At 34.0% G+C, this 17,212-nt stretch overlaps 1 protein-coding gene across 1 annotated transcript; it reads left to right on the top strand.

Moving 5' to 3' along the window:
- Positions 1 to 16,029: 16,029 nt before the first annotated feature.
- LOC122478965 (probable ribosome biogenesis protein RLP24) lies at positions 16,030 to 16,936 on the top strand. Its single transcript, XM_043572812.1, has one exon. It carries the CDS (start codon positions 16,075 to 16,077, stop codon positions 16,564 to 16,566), a length of 492 nt encoding a protein of 163 aa, XP_043428747.1. The 5' UTR covers positions 16,030 to 16,074; the 3' UTR covers positions 16,567 to 16,936.
- The last annotated feature ends 276 nt before the right edge of the window (positions 16,937 to 17,212 follow it).

The raw sequence follows: 17,212 nt of genomic DNA on the forward strand, positions 1-17,212 counted from the left end.
ATAAATTTTCAAGTTGTATGGAGAGAATCCAGGAAACATATAATTAATTGATTTGCAAATCCTCAAAGAGCTAAAGGATCAGGTAGTGGCTTGTACTGAATCAACAGCACCATGACACAGCGTTTTATATGTGTGGCTAATGGATATTTTCATGAATGTTTGCTAGCTAGTCAGCCAGTACAGAGATATTAGGTAGGGTAATTACTCACAGTTGTGTTTAATAAAATGAGAGAAAATTATCAAATGACACTAATAATAATAATCTTATAGCAGGCTAAATAATTCAATGATAATTACAAGTATTAATCTAGCTTTCTTCCCTGATTATGAATCTTGTCTCCTTTATCATAATGGGAGTAGCAGATTGTCTGCAATGAATTGTGAACACCCAGCAGTGACTTTGGCAGTGAAGGCCTCCCATCAATTTTGATAGGTTAAAATGATTCTGGTTGGTCTTGAGTAAATGTGTCAATTTTTTTTTTCCTGTGGTTGTCATAAAAGAACGAAGCAATAGTAAATTCTTGCTGTTATTCCACAGAGCCAATAAAATCATACTGCTGACAAGAGGCAGTTGACACTATAAGTGTAGCTAACGGTCTTCAAATACTAGACCTGGAAATAAAATTCCAATATTTCACATAACCTTGCTTTTTGATAGAAAAGAAACAATTATATTGCTTACATTTAGTGCCCTGCTATTGTGTAGCTGTTCTGAACATGTCTATTGCAAAAATATATATCTATATATTCTCTGTGCAACAGATTCCCTCAGAGGTAAATTTGGTTTGCAAACCACTTTCTTTTTTTTTGCGGGGCCAGTGTTGGTGGCTAGTGGCTAGGTTTATAATTTAAAAAGACTGAAAGAAAGAAGAAAAACATTTTGTATTACAACATATTTACATCTGAGCCAAACATTTACCTACTATAATATTGACTACTGTATAATACTATACACAAAAAACTGTACAGAAAGAAATTTAGAAATGCAGTCAAACTTCAGTATAAGTGTAGTTGGCCATTTTGAAAGTTATCACTGAATCTCTCTGGTGTGAAATGTGGGTTTGACAATATGGTTCAGTTAATTATATCAGGTCATCTGAATATTTATATCACCATTTTGATAGCATAGCACATCTTACAATCCAGACATTTCACAAGGAAACTATGATGCACGTATTTCAAACGCATAGGCATACATGAAGCTATGACATCAAAAAAAGGTAAAGAATGTCTGTAGTGCCATAATAGACTCAACAACAAAAAATATTTAGAGCTTTGAGTGAGACTTATGGATATTATATAAGATTAGATCGACATGTGGTTTTGATATAAATAATCTATTCTTAAATTAGTATTATAATTGACAAATACAGTGTCCAAAATGGCAGATGGATTGTAGCTGCCTTTGTTCAGTAAGGAAAATGGGAAAATGTTTACTTTGGTCAGATTTTGATCTAATTTCTGAAAATTTTACATTTGAGGGAAGCCTCCTGAAATAAGGATTCTTAACATTATGACCTCTTTGGCACAAGTTTTCAAGAAACTCTTGTTTGATGTTACAGACTATTATATGGTGCATGTACTGTTCTAAATGTTTCATGCCAATAACATGTAAGCCATATCAAAGCTACACATACATGTGCATATGTTTCTCAACTTACTATCACAAATTATGTATGGTTATGTATGGATAAACACATCAAAAGTTGAAAATATCTTAACTTGAAAATGCACTTAACACCTCACCTATCAAACATCAGAGCTTAACCTAGCCTACTTTAAACATACACAGAACACTTATATTAGCCTGCATTTGAGCGATCTCACCTAACACGAAACCAATTTTACAACAAAATGTTAAATACCTCGTGCAATTTAATGGATATGCTAATGAAAAAAATAAAAAGAATGTATACAGAATTGTTTTAAGTGGCTCACTGCCACCGCTCAGCATCACAAGACAGTATCATACTAGCTAGTTAGCACTAGCCAAGAAAAAAGATCCAAATTCAAAATTCAAGGTACAGTTTCCTGCTGACTGCATCACTTTCACACCATTGTGAAATAAATCATAGGTTAAACCATTGTAAATCAAGAATCATCTGTATTTGAAAGTTAAAACACAAATATGCACACACCCAGTCACCCATACACACACAAAACACGGGGATTCATGTAGGATAATCTATGAATATCTAATCAACATAGGAAAACATGTCAACAGTACAGGTGGATACCAATGGGACAATCGCTTTGCGTAGATACTGTGAACAGTAACATACGTGGCTTTAGTTCTCTGGAAGAATTCGAGAACTAGCTTATGGCAAGAAATTTAATGTTTGTTGGATAGATTACATGCTATTATTTTTAAATTAGTATTCATGTCTGTTTCCTAAAGATATGTTAATTTATTTTATTGACTTATTCCCAAACCAAATAATTTCCTCTGATTTAAGTGGCAGGTGAATAGAGTTCTTTTTAATTTAAATCAAATAGCTTTCTAGGGAAAATATACTGAGGGTGTTGAAAACTATACTGGTTATGAATCTTTTATTAAAATCACTATCATTCTCTTTTTCATAGTTTTTCCTAGACTCTTCACAGGTTGGAAATAGTTTGTGCCCTTTATTCAAGATTCCTTTTAAAAAAAAATTATTTACTTATGTTTTGGGAGACAGAGAGAGAGAGGGTGGAGGAGGGACAGAGAGAGAGGGAGACAGAGAATCCCAAGCAGGATCCGTGCTATCAGCACAGAGCCAAGGCAGGGATCCAAGACACAAGTTGTGAGATGGTGACCTCAGCTGAAACCAAGAGTCTGACGTTGAACCAACTGAGCTACCCAGGTGCCCCTATCCAAGACTATTAACACACAAATACACTTTGTCTTAAATACTATTCTAAAGTTCCAACCAATTTTTTTTTCCACCACCACACCCTCCACTTGTTGAGTGGATTCTCTCCCCTGCTATCATGTATACACCACTGTCTTTTGGAAAAGTAACGGCCATGTTTTTTCCTTTACACTATGCCTCCTAGTGTATATGTATATATACATGTATATATACATGTATATATATGTGTATATATACATGTATATATACATATATATGTATGTATATATGTGTATATATGTATATGTGCATATATATACATACATATATGTATAAATATACTGTAAAATGTATATTTATAATGTATAATGAATATTTAAACTAATGTCTATTATAAAGCTGTTGCAACTATTTTTAGAAACATTGAGTATATTGGATCAGTCTCTATTTTTTTAAATTCATTAAAGACATTTTTGACTTGTTTGTTTCCAGTACTTTCTCATAATCAATGACTATAAAGTGGTCTGAATTAAAATATTACTGGCACTTTCCCTTAACCGATGAACATAATGAAGGAATTCCCTCTCTTTTTTAATGTTTATTTATTTTTGAGAGAACATGAGTGGGGGTGGGGCAGGGAGAGAGAGGGACAGAGGATCCAAAGCAGGCTCAGCAGTGAGCCTGATGTGGGGCTCCAACTCCTGAATCATGTGATTATGACTTCAGCCGAAGTCAGACAATCAACTGAGGTACCCAGTGCCCCCACAATGAAGGTACTCTATAGTTAGCTATCTGAAAAGTGTTCCATATTTTATTCCTATTAATATACAGTTTGAGGTCTAGGCAATTAACTTAATATTTTAGTGGTTGCTAAGTGGATAGCTCTATGTGCCAGGCAGAGAGTAAGATAGAAATATTAAATCAACCATATTCCATTCTAATGTTTATTTATTTTTGAGACAGACAGAGACAGAATGCAAGTGGGATAGGGGCAGAGAGAGAAGGAGACACAGAATCCAAAGCAGGCTCCAGGCTCTGAGCTGTCAGCACAGAGCCCCATGCGGGGCTCAAACTCACAAGCTGTGAGATCATGACCTGAGCCGAAGTTGGACACTCAACCTACTGAGCCACCCAGATGCCCCAACCATATTCTATTCCAAACAAAAATAATTGAGCAATAGTAATAAGTTCTTCTATTTATGGAATGTCAACTTATAAACTTTCCTACACTGAACAATGCCAAACACTAGAATAAGGGGTCATCTAATACAAATAAGGGATGGCATTAAAGAATTCTGTGAGCCATTTTATCTTTATGAGTGGTGCTGTATTTTTGCTGAGTTGTGCTTTTCAATTACATAAGATCTGATAAGTGCAGAAGTAATAAGAGTCTTAAATGAGATAAATGGCATATAATAGGGTGCTTTTTAAAAGTACAGAAAAAAAGCACATATACCTAAAGCACATATCAACAAAAAGCACATATCAACACTACAACATGCATAACTCTTGGAAACTTAAAACTGAGGAAAGTAAAACAAGGAAAGTGCAAAAACCATAATGCATTGTTACAAAGTTCAAACAAATTCTGTTCAACCATAGATGATTAAAGATACCAATTATGTACCAACTATTACAAAAACCAAGCAATGAAATGGCAAACATAAAATGACTAAGCCATACAAACCTGGGTAGGAACAACAAGTGCGATCATGTTCTACTTCATCAGGAGATGAATTAATAGACAAATAAAAGTAATTAGACTTTTTAAATGTTAGTAAAACTTCAGCCTGTTATTTCTTAGTAATAGGAAATATACAATTTTCTAACAAAAATATTTGTCTAGAAAACAATTTAAAAATTAACTTCTGGTTAATCATAAAATTTATATTTATTTTTCCATTGAAGAAAAAACCTATTTTTTGGTTTTATTTCCTTTCTAGTTCCTAATTTTATAGTGTGGATAAAGAATGTTAGATTAAAAAGTGAATTGCTTTCCAGACAAAAGTCATTACCTAATTCACCCTTCAGATACAACAGATGGAACCCCTGAAGACATGTTCCATTGCCTTAAGGAGGAGTAGGAGTCATGCTTATTTCTGGAACATAATTGTTGACTTCCCTAAATACTACAACACCATGGACAACACTTTGAATATTTGCAATTACATTTTCACAGTCATGGAACTGGCTCCAAAAGGCAATGCTGGTGTCTTAGAAGGTATTTTTAATAAAGCATAAAGTTGCCTGATGGTTTAAAAATATTAACAAAGCACAAAGCATGACTGAAGCATTACCCTTAGACATAATTATTGTCTCTATGTTTCCAGAATTCCAGACATGTCAAGTTATCTTTTGCTTTATATATATTATATAAGTATATATAATATATATCAATATTTATATATATTACATATGTGTGTGCATATATTATATATACATTATATTATATATACATTATATAATTATATTTACATTATATATTATATATATTTTATATTATATATATACACACATATATATGGTATATTTTCCAATTATAAGAACAATTATTCTGCCATTTTATTTTTTAAATGTTTATTGTTTATTTGGAGAGAAAGAGTGAGTGAGTGGGGGAGAGACAGAGAGAAGGAGAGAAAGAATCCCAAGCAGGCTCTGTGGTCAACACAGAGCGCGACATGAATCAAGAGTCGAACGCTTAACCAACTGAGCCACCCAGATGCCCCTAGTTCTGTTATTTTTAAATTTTATTTTTTACAATTATCTTTTTTACTTGATTTCAATTTACATTTTTTTAATATTTTCCTTTTCAGTATACTTCTTGGAATATAAAACCTATGCCATTTTTTAAGAAGTTTAGCACTCAAAAAATTGTCATTTTTCAGGGAGCCTGGGTGGCCAGTCAGTCAGTTGAGCGTCTGACTTTTGATTTTGACTCAGGTCATGATCCCAGGTGGGTGGGACTGAGCCGTGTATCCAGCTCCATGTTGAGCATGAACCCTGCTTAAGATTCTCTCCCTCTCTTGGGGCGCCTGGGTGGCGCAGTCGGTTAAGCGTCCGACTTCAGCCAGGTCACAATCTCGCGGTCCGTGAGTTCGAGCCCCGCGTGGGGCTCTGGGCTGATGGCTCAGAGCCTGGAGCCTGTTTCCGATTCTGTGTCCCCCTCTCTCTCTGCCCCTCCCCCGTTCATGCTCTGTCTCTCTCTGTCCCAAAAATAAATAAACGTTGAAAAAAAAATTAAAAAAAAAAAAAAAGATTCTCTCCCTCTCTCTCCTTCTGGCTCCTTCCCTTTCCCATGCTCACTCTCTCTCTGTCTCTAATAAATAAATAAAAAAATAAATAAATAAATAATAAATTATAAATTAATTACTAACTAAATAAACAAAATGGTTATTTTCTCATTGTATTATCCCATCACACTGCTTTATTATTTTTTTTTAAGTCTATTTCTTTGGAAGAATGAGAGACAGAAAGAGAGGTGGGAGGGGCATAGGGAGAGAGAGAGAGAGAGAGAGAGGAGAGAAAATCTTAACCTGTCTCTATACCCTAGGCAAAACCAACATAGGGATGGATGCAGGGCTGGATCTCAGACTGTGAGATCAAGACCTTAGCCAAAAGAACCACTGAGGTGCCCCCGTGGTGCTTTATTTGAACAACAACAACAACAACAACAAAATGCAATAAGCATGATAACTGATGCTCTCCTTGAGGTGATCCCTCTGATGGTTATATTATATACAAGCCATGGCAATAGCTTTGCAAAATTATTGATGGTAGCTGGTAAGTTTTCTCATAACCAATTTTCCCTCCCTTATCCAGATTCGCAACCATGCAGACAGCTAGACATCTCAATAAGCCCTTCCCAGGGGGTTTATCTTGAACCTCTTAGGCACCCACTCAGATCTTTAAGGTTTTACTTTTCTTAGGCTGTTGCAATTGTTCTGCCATAGGCACCACTGTGACAACTGACACTCTATCGTCTTTCCCCTATTAAGTTCAAGATGTCACTTGTTTCCATGTAGAACTATAGATTTAATGCAATCCAGCAAGTTTTTTTGAATATTAACAAACTTACCTTAAAGTTTACATAGAGGAGAAGCAAACAAGACTCACAATATCCAGCACAATGTTGAAGGAGAAGAAGCAGTTTGGAGGAATGACTTCAAGGCTTACTATAAAGATACAGTAATTAAGATATTATAGTACTGCAGAAAGAATAAATAGATTAAAAGAACAGAATAGAACCTCCATATGTGTGTGTGTGTATTCAACTGATTTTACTTATTTATTTTTTAATAGTTATTTATTTTTGAGAGAGAGAGTCAGAGAGATGGCAAGAGAGAGATACAGAGCACAAGTGAGGGAGGGGCAGAGACAGAGGGAGACACAGAATCCAAAGCGAGCTCCAGGCTCTGAGCTGTCTGCACAAGAGCCCGATGCAGGGCTCGAACCCATGAACCATGAGATTATGACCTGAGCTGAAGTCAGTCACTTAACCGACTAAGCCACCCAGGCACCCCAATAATCAACAGATCTTTGACAAAAAGGCAAAAGCAGTACAAGGGAGCAATCAGTCTTTTCAACAAATGGTTCTGGAGTAACTGAGAAGCTGCTATATAAAAAATAATAAAATAAACAAAGTAAATACTAAAAATAAAATAATAAAATAAAATAAAATAAAATAAAATAAAATAAAATAAATCCAGGCAGATATCTTAGGACCTTCACAAAATTTAACTTAAATGGTATTATGAACCTAAGCGTAAAATGTGTAGAAGACAATCTAGGAGAAAACTTTACATAACCTTGGTTTGGCAATAACTTTTTAGATACAACACCACAGGCACTATCCATGAAGGAAAGAACTGATAAGCTAAATTTCATTGAAATTAAAAATGTCTGCTCTGTGAAACACAATGCCAAGAGAATGAAAAGACAAACCTCACACTAGGAGAAAACATTTGTAGCAGACATATCTGACAAAGGACTGTTATCTAAAATAACAAAGACCCTTAATACTCAACAATAAGAAAACAACCTGATTAAAACTGGGCCACAGACTTCAGCAGACACCTCACTAGAGAAAATATACAAACGGAAACTAAGCATATGAAAAGAGGCTTCACATCATTTGTCATCAGGAAAATGCAAACTAAAACAAAAAGGAGACATCACTACGTACCCAAAATCCAGAACACTGACAACAGGACACTAAGTGCTGGTGAGGATGTGGTGCAACAGGAATGTTCTTCCATTTTTGTTGGGAATGCAAAATGGGAAACGATTTGACAGTTTCTTACAAAACTAAACAAATTCTTCCCAGATGATCCAGCAATTGCACTCCTTGGCATTCACCCAAAGGTGAAAACTTATGTCCACACAGATGTCTATAGCAGTTTTATTCATAATTGATAAAAACTTGGAAGCAACCAACATGTCCTTCAGTAGGTGAAAGGTCAAATAAACTGTAATACATCTGAACAATGGAATATTATTTAGTGCTAAAGGAAATGAATTACCAAGCCATGGAAGATATGGAGTCTAAAGTACATATTACTAAGTGAAAGAAACCAATCTGTAAAATCTATATATGGTATGATTCCATCCATATGATATTCTGGAAAAGGAAAAAAAATTATGAAAACAGCAAAAAAGATCTCCCCCCCACACAACTGAATGAGGGTGAGAAGGAAGAGATAGATAGGCAGAGCATGGATTTTTAATGCAGTGAAACCACTTTGTGTGATACTCTAATGGTGGATACATCTCATAATATGTTTGTCCAAACCCATAGAGTATACAAAAACCTAGAGTGAAACATAATGCAAACTATGGTCTTTTAGTGATTATGATGTGCCAGTGTAGGTTCATCAATTGTAATAAATGTTCACTGTACTTGGGGGATGTTGATGTTTAGGGAGATAATGCATATGTGAAGGTAGAGAGTATATGGGAAATCTTTCTCCTGATTTTGCTATTAGCTTAAAACTGCTCTAAAAAAAATAAAGTTCATTAAAACAAAGAAAGACGTGATTTCCTCATATGTTAATTCCCCTCTTTCCCTGACTCAAACCTCAGTTTGCTCACATTTTGCTTTCCTAGGATTATGCATGCCAATAAAATATTAGTACATTTGCTTTAGCCTCAGGCTTTGCTGCCTAAGGAGCCTGGGTTAAGACAAGAACAATGTTTAAGCAGAAAAATAAATGGAGAAACTCTTTATGTCCTTGGTTCAAGATCTAAAATCTCTGGAGGAATGGGGAGAAGTTCTAGTACAGATATTTGAGGACAGAATGTATAGAAAGAAAACAGAAAAGAAAAAAAGATTGGAAAAAGCAAGGAGTCTATGGGACATTGCAGGCTCCAAATAAATTCTACAATAGCCAATCACGAGATTCATAGGTAAATAGAAAATTTTTAAATAATATTTTAGAAATTGAGAGTAATTAATGTTGTGTCCTTATCGCCAGGCAGAATCACCAGGGAAGCTCTAACATATGAAAGAAAAGATTTTTACTCAAAAATTTTGAGCATAAAGTTGTGTAAAAATCAAATATGGCTAGATGACCCTCGTCATTCAGAATCTTGGTATATGTAATCTATCAGGCAGATAGTTGCTCTGAAAAATTCATATAAATATTTAATTTTAGGCTTGTACAATCTATCAATATTATTAGTATTATTTCAACAGTGAATGCTCAGCAGAAGACCTAATAAAATATTTTGGGTTCAATATTCTAAAGATTTCAACCACTATGATTATCTTACTAACCTGTGATAATTTTGATCTGACGGAAAATAAATCTTAATTTTTTGTAACTTGTTTCTTTTTCTTAAAGGCATATTTTTGTTACTGTATTATTATTATTAATTATTGTTAGAGATAATTATTTATATAATTATAATAATTTATATTAGATTTGTATCTAATAAAATTATAATTATAATTATTTATATTAGAGATAGAACGAGAGCATGAACAGGAGGGGAGGGAGAGGGAGAGAGAGAGAAGCTTAAACAGGCTTCATGCTCAGGGTGGAGCCCAATGGGGGGCTTGATTCCACGACTCGGGGATCATGACCTGAGCTGAAATCAAGAGTCAGATGCTTACCTGACTAAGCCACCCAGGTGCCCTGATAACTTGTTTCTTATTGCAAAAAGGTTCAGTAAAATTTTAGAAAATATAAATTTACCAAAAAAACCCCATATAGTTTACAATTGCCAAATAACATAAAATATTATCTTGTATTCAAAATTGATTTATTTTTTTTCTAAATTGATTTATACACCAGTAAAACCAAAAGCTCTTACTTATGCTAGATTTTGTATCACATAATCAGTGCTAGGAAGTCATCTGGTAGTGGTTTGTCTTAAATAGAGTTAAGATGGTTGCTATCACTATGCAAGACAGAAATATAGATAGTATAACAATTGAGTGTTACATAACTTTGTGCTTTATATAAAATTATTACTCCACAAAAAGGCTTTTATCAGTGACAGACTTGGAACTTTAACAAAACTTTGAAACTAACATAATCTAACTTATTCCTAGAAAACAACAACACTTTACCTGAAATCACAAGACTATTTCTCCATTTGAATAAGAAAGGTAGCAACCCCAATAGATTTATTGAACACAAAAAGTTGAAATGTTATAATGATCCTAAGGATCCAATCATGACTCACCAAAAAAAGATATAAATTACTAAAGTGTTTGTATAATTGTAACATACAAGTGCCCATTATAGTGAATCAGTGTAGGCTTCTGAAAGAACTCTTTAAGAGAACTCCACTCCTAAACTGTAGAAAATATGCTCCTTTTCTTCCCATATGCAAGTATTGGCCACTCATTTAGTTTTTAAAATATCCATTTAATACAAGCCTTTTACTTATTTGAAGAGGCAGCAGGGCTCTATTTCTGTTGTTTATATCTGAAGGGTAGACTTCTAGGGTAAGAGGTAGAACCTGTAAAGGAACCCAATATTAACAACAAAATACAATTAACAAAATATTTACTGAGCCTTTACAGTCTGCCAGTTACCTCTCAGAGAATACTCAAATTAACAAAACATAATACCTGACCACAAAGAGCTCATATTCTTTTGAAATGTAATAGCAAAATTAACAGATAATAAAATAATGAATGTATGGTTGATGGTGATAGGTGTCACAAAGAAATGTGAAAGAGGCAACAGTCAATGGGGAATGCCAGGATGGAGGTTAATTTTATTTTATATTGGGTGTTTGTGTTTCATTTATGAGATGTTATTTGTGTAAAAAACCACAGGAATTGAAGAAGGATGTCATGCAAATGCAAAGAAAAAGGATGCTTCATGCAGAAGAAATAAGTACATGGACCTTGTGTGAGAAGCTTATCTGTTACATTTGAGGAAAAGCTAGGGGCCAGTGAGGAGTTCATAGTGGTCGAGAGGGGAAGAGGGTATTGATGTATGAACTTCTACATAGAAATGCTTTCAATTTTTATTTAGTATGAAAGGGAAAGTTTCCAAAAGATTTTGGGCAGCAGAATAAAACCGTCTGACTTGATTTTAAAGGTAAGTTGCTGTACCAAAACAGATTTGGGGGGAGAGAGGAGTGGAGCAAGTCTGGAAGGGGGTTAAAAAATCAGGTCAATAATCCAGAACATAAGATGGTGTTTTTACCAAGCAGGGTGGTAATGAAAGTGGTGAGATATGGTTTTCATTTTGTATACATGTTGATGGTTGATGAATATAATTTTCTGATGAATGGGATTGGGTATGTGCAAGACAGACTGGATCAACATTCATTTTATCTGCACATAGAGAAGGATGGAGTCTTCATCTTCTTATATGGAGAGGATTTGGGGTTGAGATGGTCGTTGTGATAAATAGGGTAGTGATTATTAGGCTTTAGGCAGACAGGGAAAGGGAACAGTAAGAGCAGTGCTTAAGAGGTAAGAGATTGTAATACATTTGAAATTGATTTCATCGGAGAACATTGTGTTGTATCTTCTGTTTATATGAGCAAATAAATGAACGAAACCTTCTGGCGTTCCAATAGGGGTAAAGAGGACGACTGTAAACCAGTGTGACAGCTTCCAGCAAAGAATGTGGCATCAGACATGTTTTATTGAAGCAACCAACTATAATGACGGTAGAACGTTGGGCTAACAGAGAACGTAAAAAAGAAAAGATTTTAAAAAGAGATGCACGACAACATAGAAAAGGTGGTCAATAGTATTGTAACAGTGTTGTATGGTAACAGATGGTGACTACACTTGTGGTGAGCATAGCATAATGTATGGAGATGTTAAAAACTGAAACTCATGTAACATTGAGTGTCAGTTATACTCAAAAAATTTAAACATTTTAAATTAATAAAATAAAAAGAGGATCAATAATTTGAAAAGTGAAATCTGAAAGAGTGAAGATGAGGCTGAGACATACTCCTGAGCCTGAGGACAACAGCATTTGGAAGATTCTTCCCCACTTTGGGAAAACTCAGGTGAATCAACATCATCGACAAGAACCAGTTTTAACTAGTGCAGAGATGTAATGATTTCTTTTTAAGTTTATTTATTTATTTTGAGACACACAGAGAGAGAGAGAGAGGGAGAGAGAGAACAAGCATGGATAAAGCAGAGGGAAAGGAAGAGAGACAATCCCAAGCAGAATTTGATACGGGGTAACTGAAAAACAGAGATCATTATGTGAGCTGAAATCAAGAGTTGGAAGCTTAACCAACTGAGACTCCCAAGTGCTCCAAGATGCAATGAGTTTTAATGAATAATTTTCTGACAGAATAATTGTTTTCTATGAAGCAGAGCACACAGAAAACAGAGGAAATACTTGAAAGTAAATAGATTGTACTGAAAATAAGAATTAGGAAAATGATAAAAGATAAAGTGAAGAAAATTACACCTGTGACAGAGATCTACTGAAGCAAAGTTTTAGCTTGCCGTTTAATGTTTTTAAGGACAATCTAGAAACATAATTCTAGAGTCAAAACACTCCTTCCTTTATTTATCAGGATTAATACGGTAGTGTCTCAAAAAGTAAAAGAAAAGTATATATTAACACTCATCACACTAAAGCTTTGGTCATTATATCAAGATAATGAAAAGTGGATTTTAGAGAAAAATTCATTATCAGACATAAAGAAGATCAATTTAAAATTACAAAGGAGTAAAAGGGTCAACCGAACAGGAAAATACAATAATTCTTAACTTGTATACACCTAATAACAGATTTGACATACATGGAATAAAAAACATATACCTTAGAAGGAAATAGAAAAAAAACCAATTATGTTAGAAAATGTTAACATTTTTATTTTAATATTATATAGAACAAATGGTCAGCCAATTAGTAAGGTATAGAAGACCTAAACAAAATTATCAGCTAACCATAAAATGACTGATATTATGGAACACTCCCAACAATAGCACACTACATACATATTAATCTATGACTTTCTTTGAGAAGGTCAAAAGTCATAATGCTTTAGTCATACCTACCAGTATCAGTAATGGGAGGAGTAGCATATTTCTCTTAAAAGACATAGCTCTTGAAGCTCAGAGAAAAAGCCATAAAATTGGAGAAGGGACTTGCAAATCATATATTTGATTATTGATGTCTACTGAGGTTATTAAAAAAATGAATACTTTTAAAAACCTTACTAATAACAAAACAAAATACCCAACTTTATATGCGAGGAAAATAATCGAAGAGACATGTTACCAAAGGCACATGGAGAGCTTACAAGCACATGAAAAATTGCTCAACATTTAGACATTAAAGAAATACAAATTAAAATCATAACGAGATATGCTTACATCTATATTAGAATAGCTAAAATTATAAAGACTGATTGTACCTAGTCTGAGCATGTTTGTGAAGCAACAGGAAATCTAAACCATCGATGGTATGATGCAGTCATTTTGGAAAATAGTTTAAATTTTTTTTAAATGTAAAACATGTTCCAGTTATATGCCATTTTACTCCCAGGCATTTACTGACGACAAACAAACCCTATGTTCATACAAGAACTTGTACATAAATTTCACATCAGCTTTATTTCTAAGAATTGTAAGCAATGCAAATGCCCATCAACAGAACAATGAAAAATTATGATATATCCATACGAGGGAGTACTACTCAGCATAAAAACCAATATTTAAAATTTGAAGATTCTCAAACAAATTATGCAGAAAAAAAGAAACCAGGCACTAAAGAGTATATACCCTGTGATCCCATTACTATAAAATACAAACTACTGTGTATTCACAGTAAGTGACTACATGTGTTCATCTGATTTTGGTGCCTTCTTCTGTGCTCCCATAACTTCCTACATGTGGATCTCATGGCATTTGTTACACCATATGGAAACATGATCTCTTTTGCTCATTCTTACTAGAATAAGTATCCTTGAAGTTATGGACATTTGAACTCTTGGTTATTAGTAGAAATTCTATCACACAGGAAGTTTTCAGACATAAAAGCCAGAGTTTCACAATGACTTCTAAGCTTTTACATGATCTAGCCACTCATTTAACCTCTGCGACCTATTTCCCTGGTACTCTTCACCCACTCACAGTGGCCTCTCTGCTATTCCTCAGACATGCCAGGCATGATCCAACCTTACGGTCTTGAAAACAGCCAATCCCTTTGTCTGGAGGGACCTTATTGCTGATAGTTCTTGGCAAACCCTCACCTTTTCATACCTTTGCTCAATTGTGACCTTCATTGTACCTACCCTGATCTTCCTATTTAAAATTTTAACTCCCCATCCCTGCCTAGAAATGTTGATTTTTCTCACCCTGCTCTAATTTGCTTCTTCTTCATTGTGCTCATTATTTTTGACTGTACTATGCAGTTTTTTTTTAATTAAGATTTGCAGCTTTTGCCTCCCTTATTAAAATAAAAGTTCTACAAAGCCAAAATTTTCATTCACCAGTGTCAGTCGAAAGTAATATCTGCCACACAGTAGTTTCAATAGACATTTGGTAAATTTCTGAATAAATTTATGTTGAGACGAGCACCTGGGTGGCTCAGTCAGTTGAGCATCCGACTTCGGCTCAGGTCATGATCTTGCAGTCTGTGAATTTGAGCCCCGCGTGGGGCTCTGTGCTGACAGCTCAGAGCCTGGAGCCTGTTTCAGATTCTGTGTCTCCCTCTCTCTTCCCCTTCCCCGCTCATTCACTGTCTCTCTCTGTCTCTCAGAAATGAATAAAGTTAAAAAAAATTATGTTGAGAGAATGCTTAATTTCATAAATCATTTTGACAAAATTTTCCTCCAAAAATAAATTATATAATAAATTATACAACAAATAATAATAGATTATAATAAAAATATAATAAATTATATAATAAATAAATTATACCTTAAATTTACTTTCAAAGTATTTTGTGGCATTTAATGGACAATATATATGAGCCTTAAAGAAACAATCATATAAGTAACCAATTTAAACCTACTTAAAAACTGCATAATACCACACTTCTAGATCTTCTCTGAAGACTCTAAAATAACCCCTCAAAGAAATTTAAAAAAAAAGATTTTTTGGTAAATAATTTAAAACACAAGTTTCATTCAGCTATGTAGATTATAATAAATGTTTTTTATAAGCATGAAATTATAACTCTGAAGTATCCTAAAATGAAACCACCTGCTAAGGGTGAGAAGATGAGAATAAACATCATTTTTTCAAATAAAGGGAATTTATTATCTGTTTGAATCAAAGCATATGGATTTGTTCATATTGGCAATAAAGGAATATGGAAACACAAACTATAGAAAGTCATATTTTAGATTTCTAAAGGACTTCAAAATGAAGGGTATACGTCTTTTAAATGCTACATAATGACAAGATGACACGTTGTGACAAATAGTATTTTAAAAGCTCTACTCATAATGGAACTGAAGGTGTCATATCCCTATAATTTTATATATGTCATTAATTTACTATATCTGGATACAACATATTACCAAACAGATGTTCATCAAAGACTAAATCATTTTTAATGGAACATAATAATTTGAACCTACATCTATTAATCATTTTCTGATCTAACATTTATAATCTAGCTAAACGTTTTATAAGTTGTCAACAAAATTAAAAAAAACAGGATAAAAGGTGGTGTTTAGAAAAGTAGATTTTTTTCAAAATTGCATTTAAATGAAAATATTTGCTGATATTTAAAAAACTTTAACTTCCGCTCGAGTTCGGCGTTTCGTCTGTGAGAGCTCACGCGGTTTCAACATGCGTATTGAGAAGTGTTATTTCTGTTCGGGGCCCATTTACCCCGGGCACGGCATGATGTTTGTCCGCAACGATTGCAAGGTGTTCAGATTCTGTAAATCCAAGTGTCATAAAAACTTTAAAAAGAAGCGCAATCCTCGCAAGGTCAGGTGGACTAAAGCATTCCGTAAAGCAGCTGGTAAAGAGCTTACAGTGGATAATTCATTTGAATTTGAAAAACGTAGAAATGAACCTGTTAAATACCAGCGAGAGCTATGGAATAAAACTATTGATGCAATGAAGAGAGTTGAAGAGATCAAACAGAAACGCCAAGCTAAATTTATAATGAACAGATTAAAGAAAAATAAAGAATTACAGAAAGTTCAGGACATCAAAGAAGTCAAGCAAAACATTCATCTTATCCGGGCCCCTCTTGCCGGCAAAGGAAAGCAATTGGAAGAAAAAATGGTGCAGAAACTACAACAGGATGTGGACATGGAAGATATTTCTTAAAGATCTCACTATTTCTATAAGTGCATTTGAAAATCTCCTTAGGAGACCAGGAACTTCTAAATGATCTTTTATATTTTACATAAGGTCACTCAAATGAAAGGTATTTAAAAATACATCTCTTCTACGTTGCTCATTGCTGTCTGTAAAATATCAGATATTATGGATGTTAGATTGCATTGCCATTGTTAAACCTTCACTGATACTTACATTTATGTAAGTCATGCAACTTCTCTTTGTAAATACAGAAGTCAAGTGTAGGCACAAAATGTTCCTGCCATTTGGGTAATGGCACTATGCAGTATTTATGGAAGAACTAATGACAAAAATATATTTTACATATCCCTAGCCATAAATTTTCTTTGCAGTAAAATATTAATTTTACTTTATTATTATACAAGGGGGCTTAAAACAAGGAACTAAAATAACCTGTATGTATGATAATTAGCCTTAAGTAATCTTTTATTTTGATTTCAGTATTTGTTTTGGTTTCTTAGAAGAGTATATGAAGCCTAATTATGTTGGAGGTGAGAGCTGAATAGCTTTTTCCTGAAATGGTACTCTATACTTTCATTTTGGAGAACACTCAATTCAGAGATTCCTGATAGAGCCAGATTTTTTTTTTCCAGCTTAGCAGTGGTTTAAAAGT

Source organism: Prionailurus bengalensis, chromosome B1 (assembly GCF_016509475.1).
Source record: "Prionailurus bengalensis isolate Pbe53 chromosome B1, Fcat_Pben_1.1_paternal_pri, whole genome shotgun sequence".
NCBI classification, from domain to species: Eukaryota; Metazoa; Chordata; class Mammalia; order Carnivora; family Felidae; genus Prionailurus; species Prionailurus bengalensis.

Excerpts from the sequence above, each read along its gene's own strand:
- LOC122478965 (XM_043572812.1), top strand. The coding sequence starts at position 16,075 with ATGCGTATTGAGAAGTGTTATTTCTGTTCGGGGCCCATTTACCCCGGG.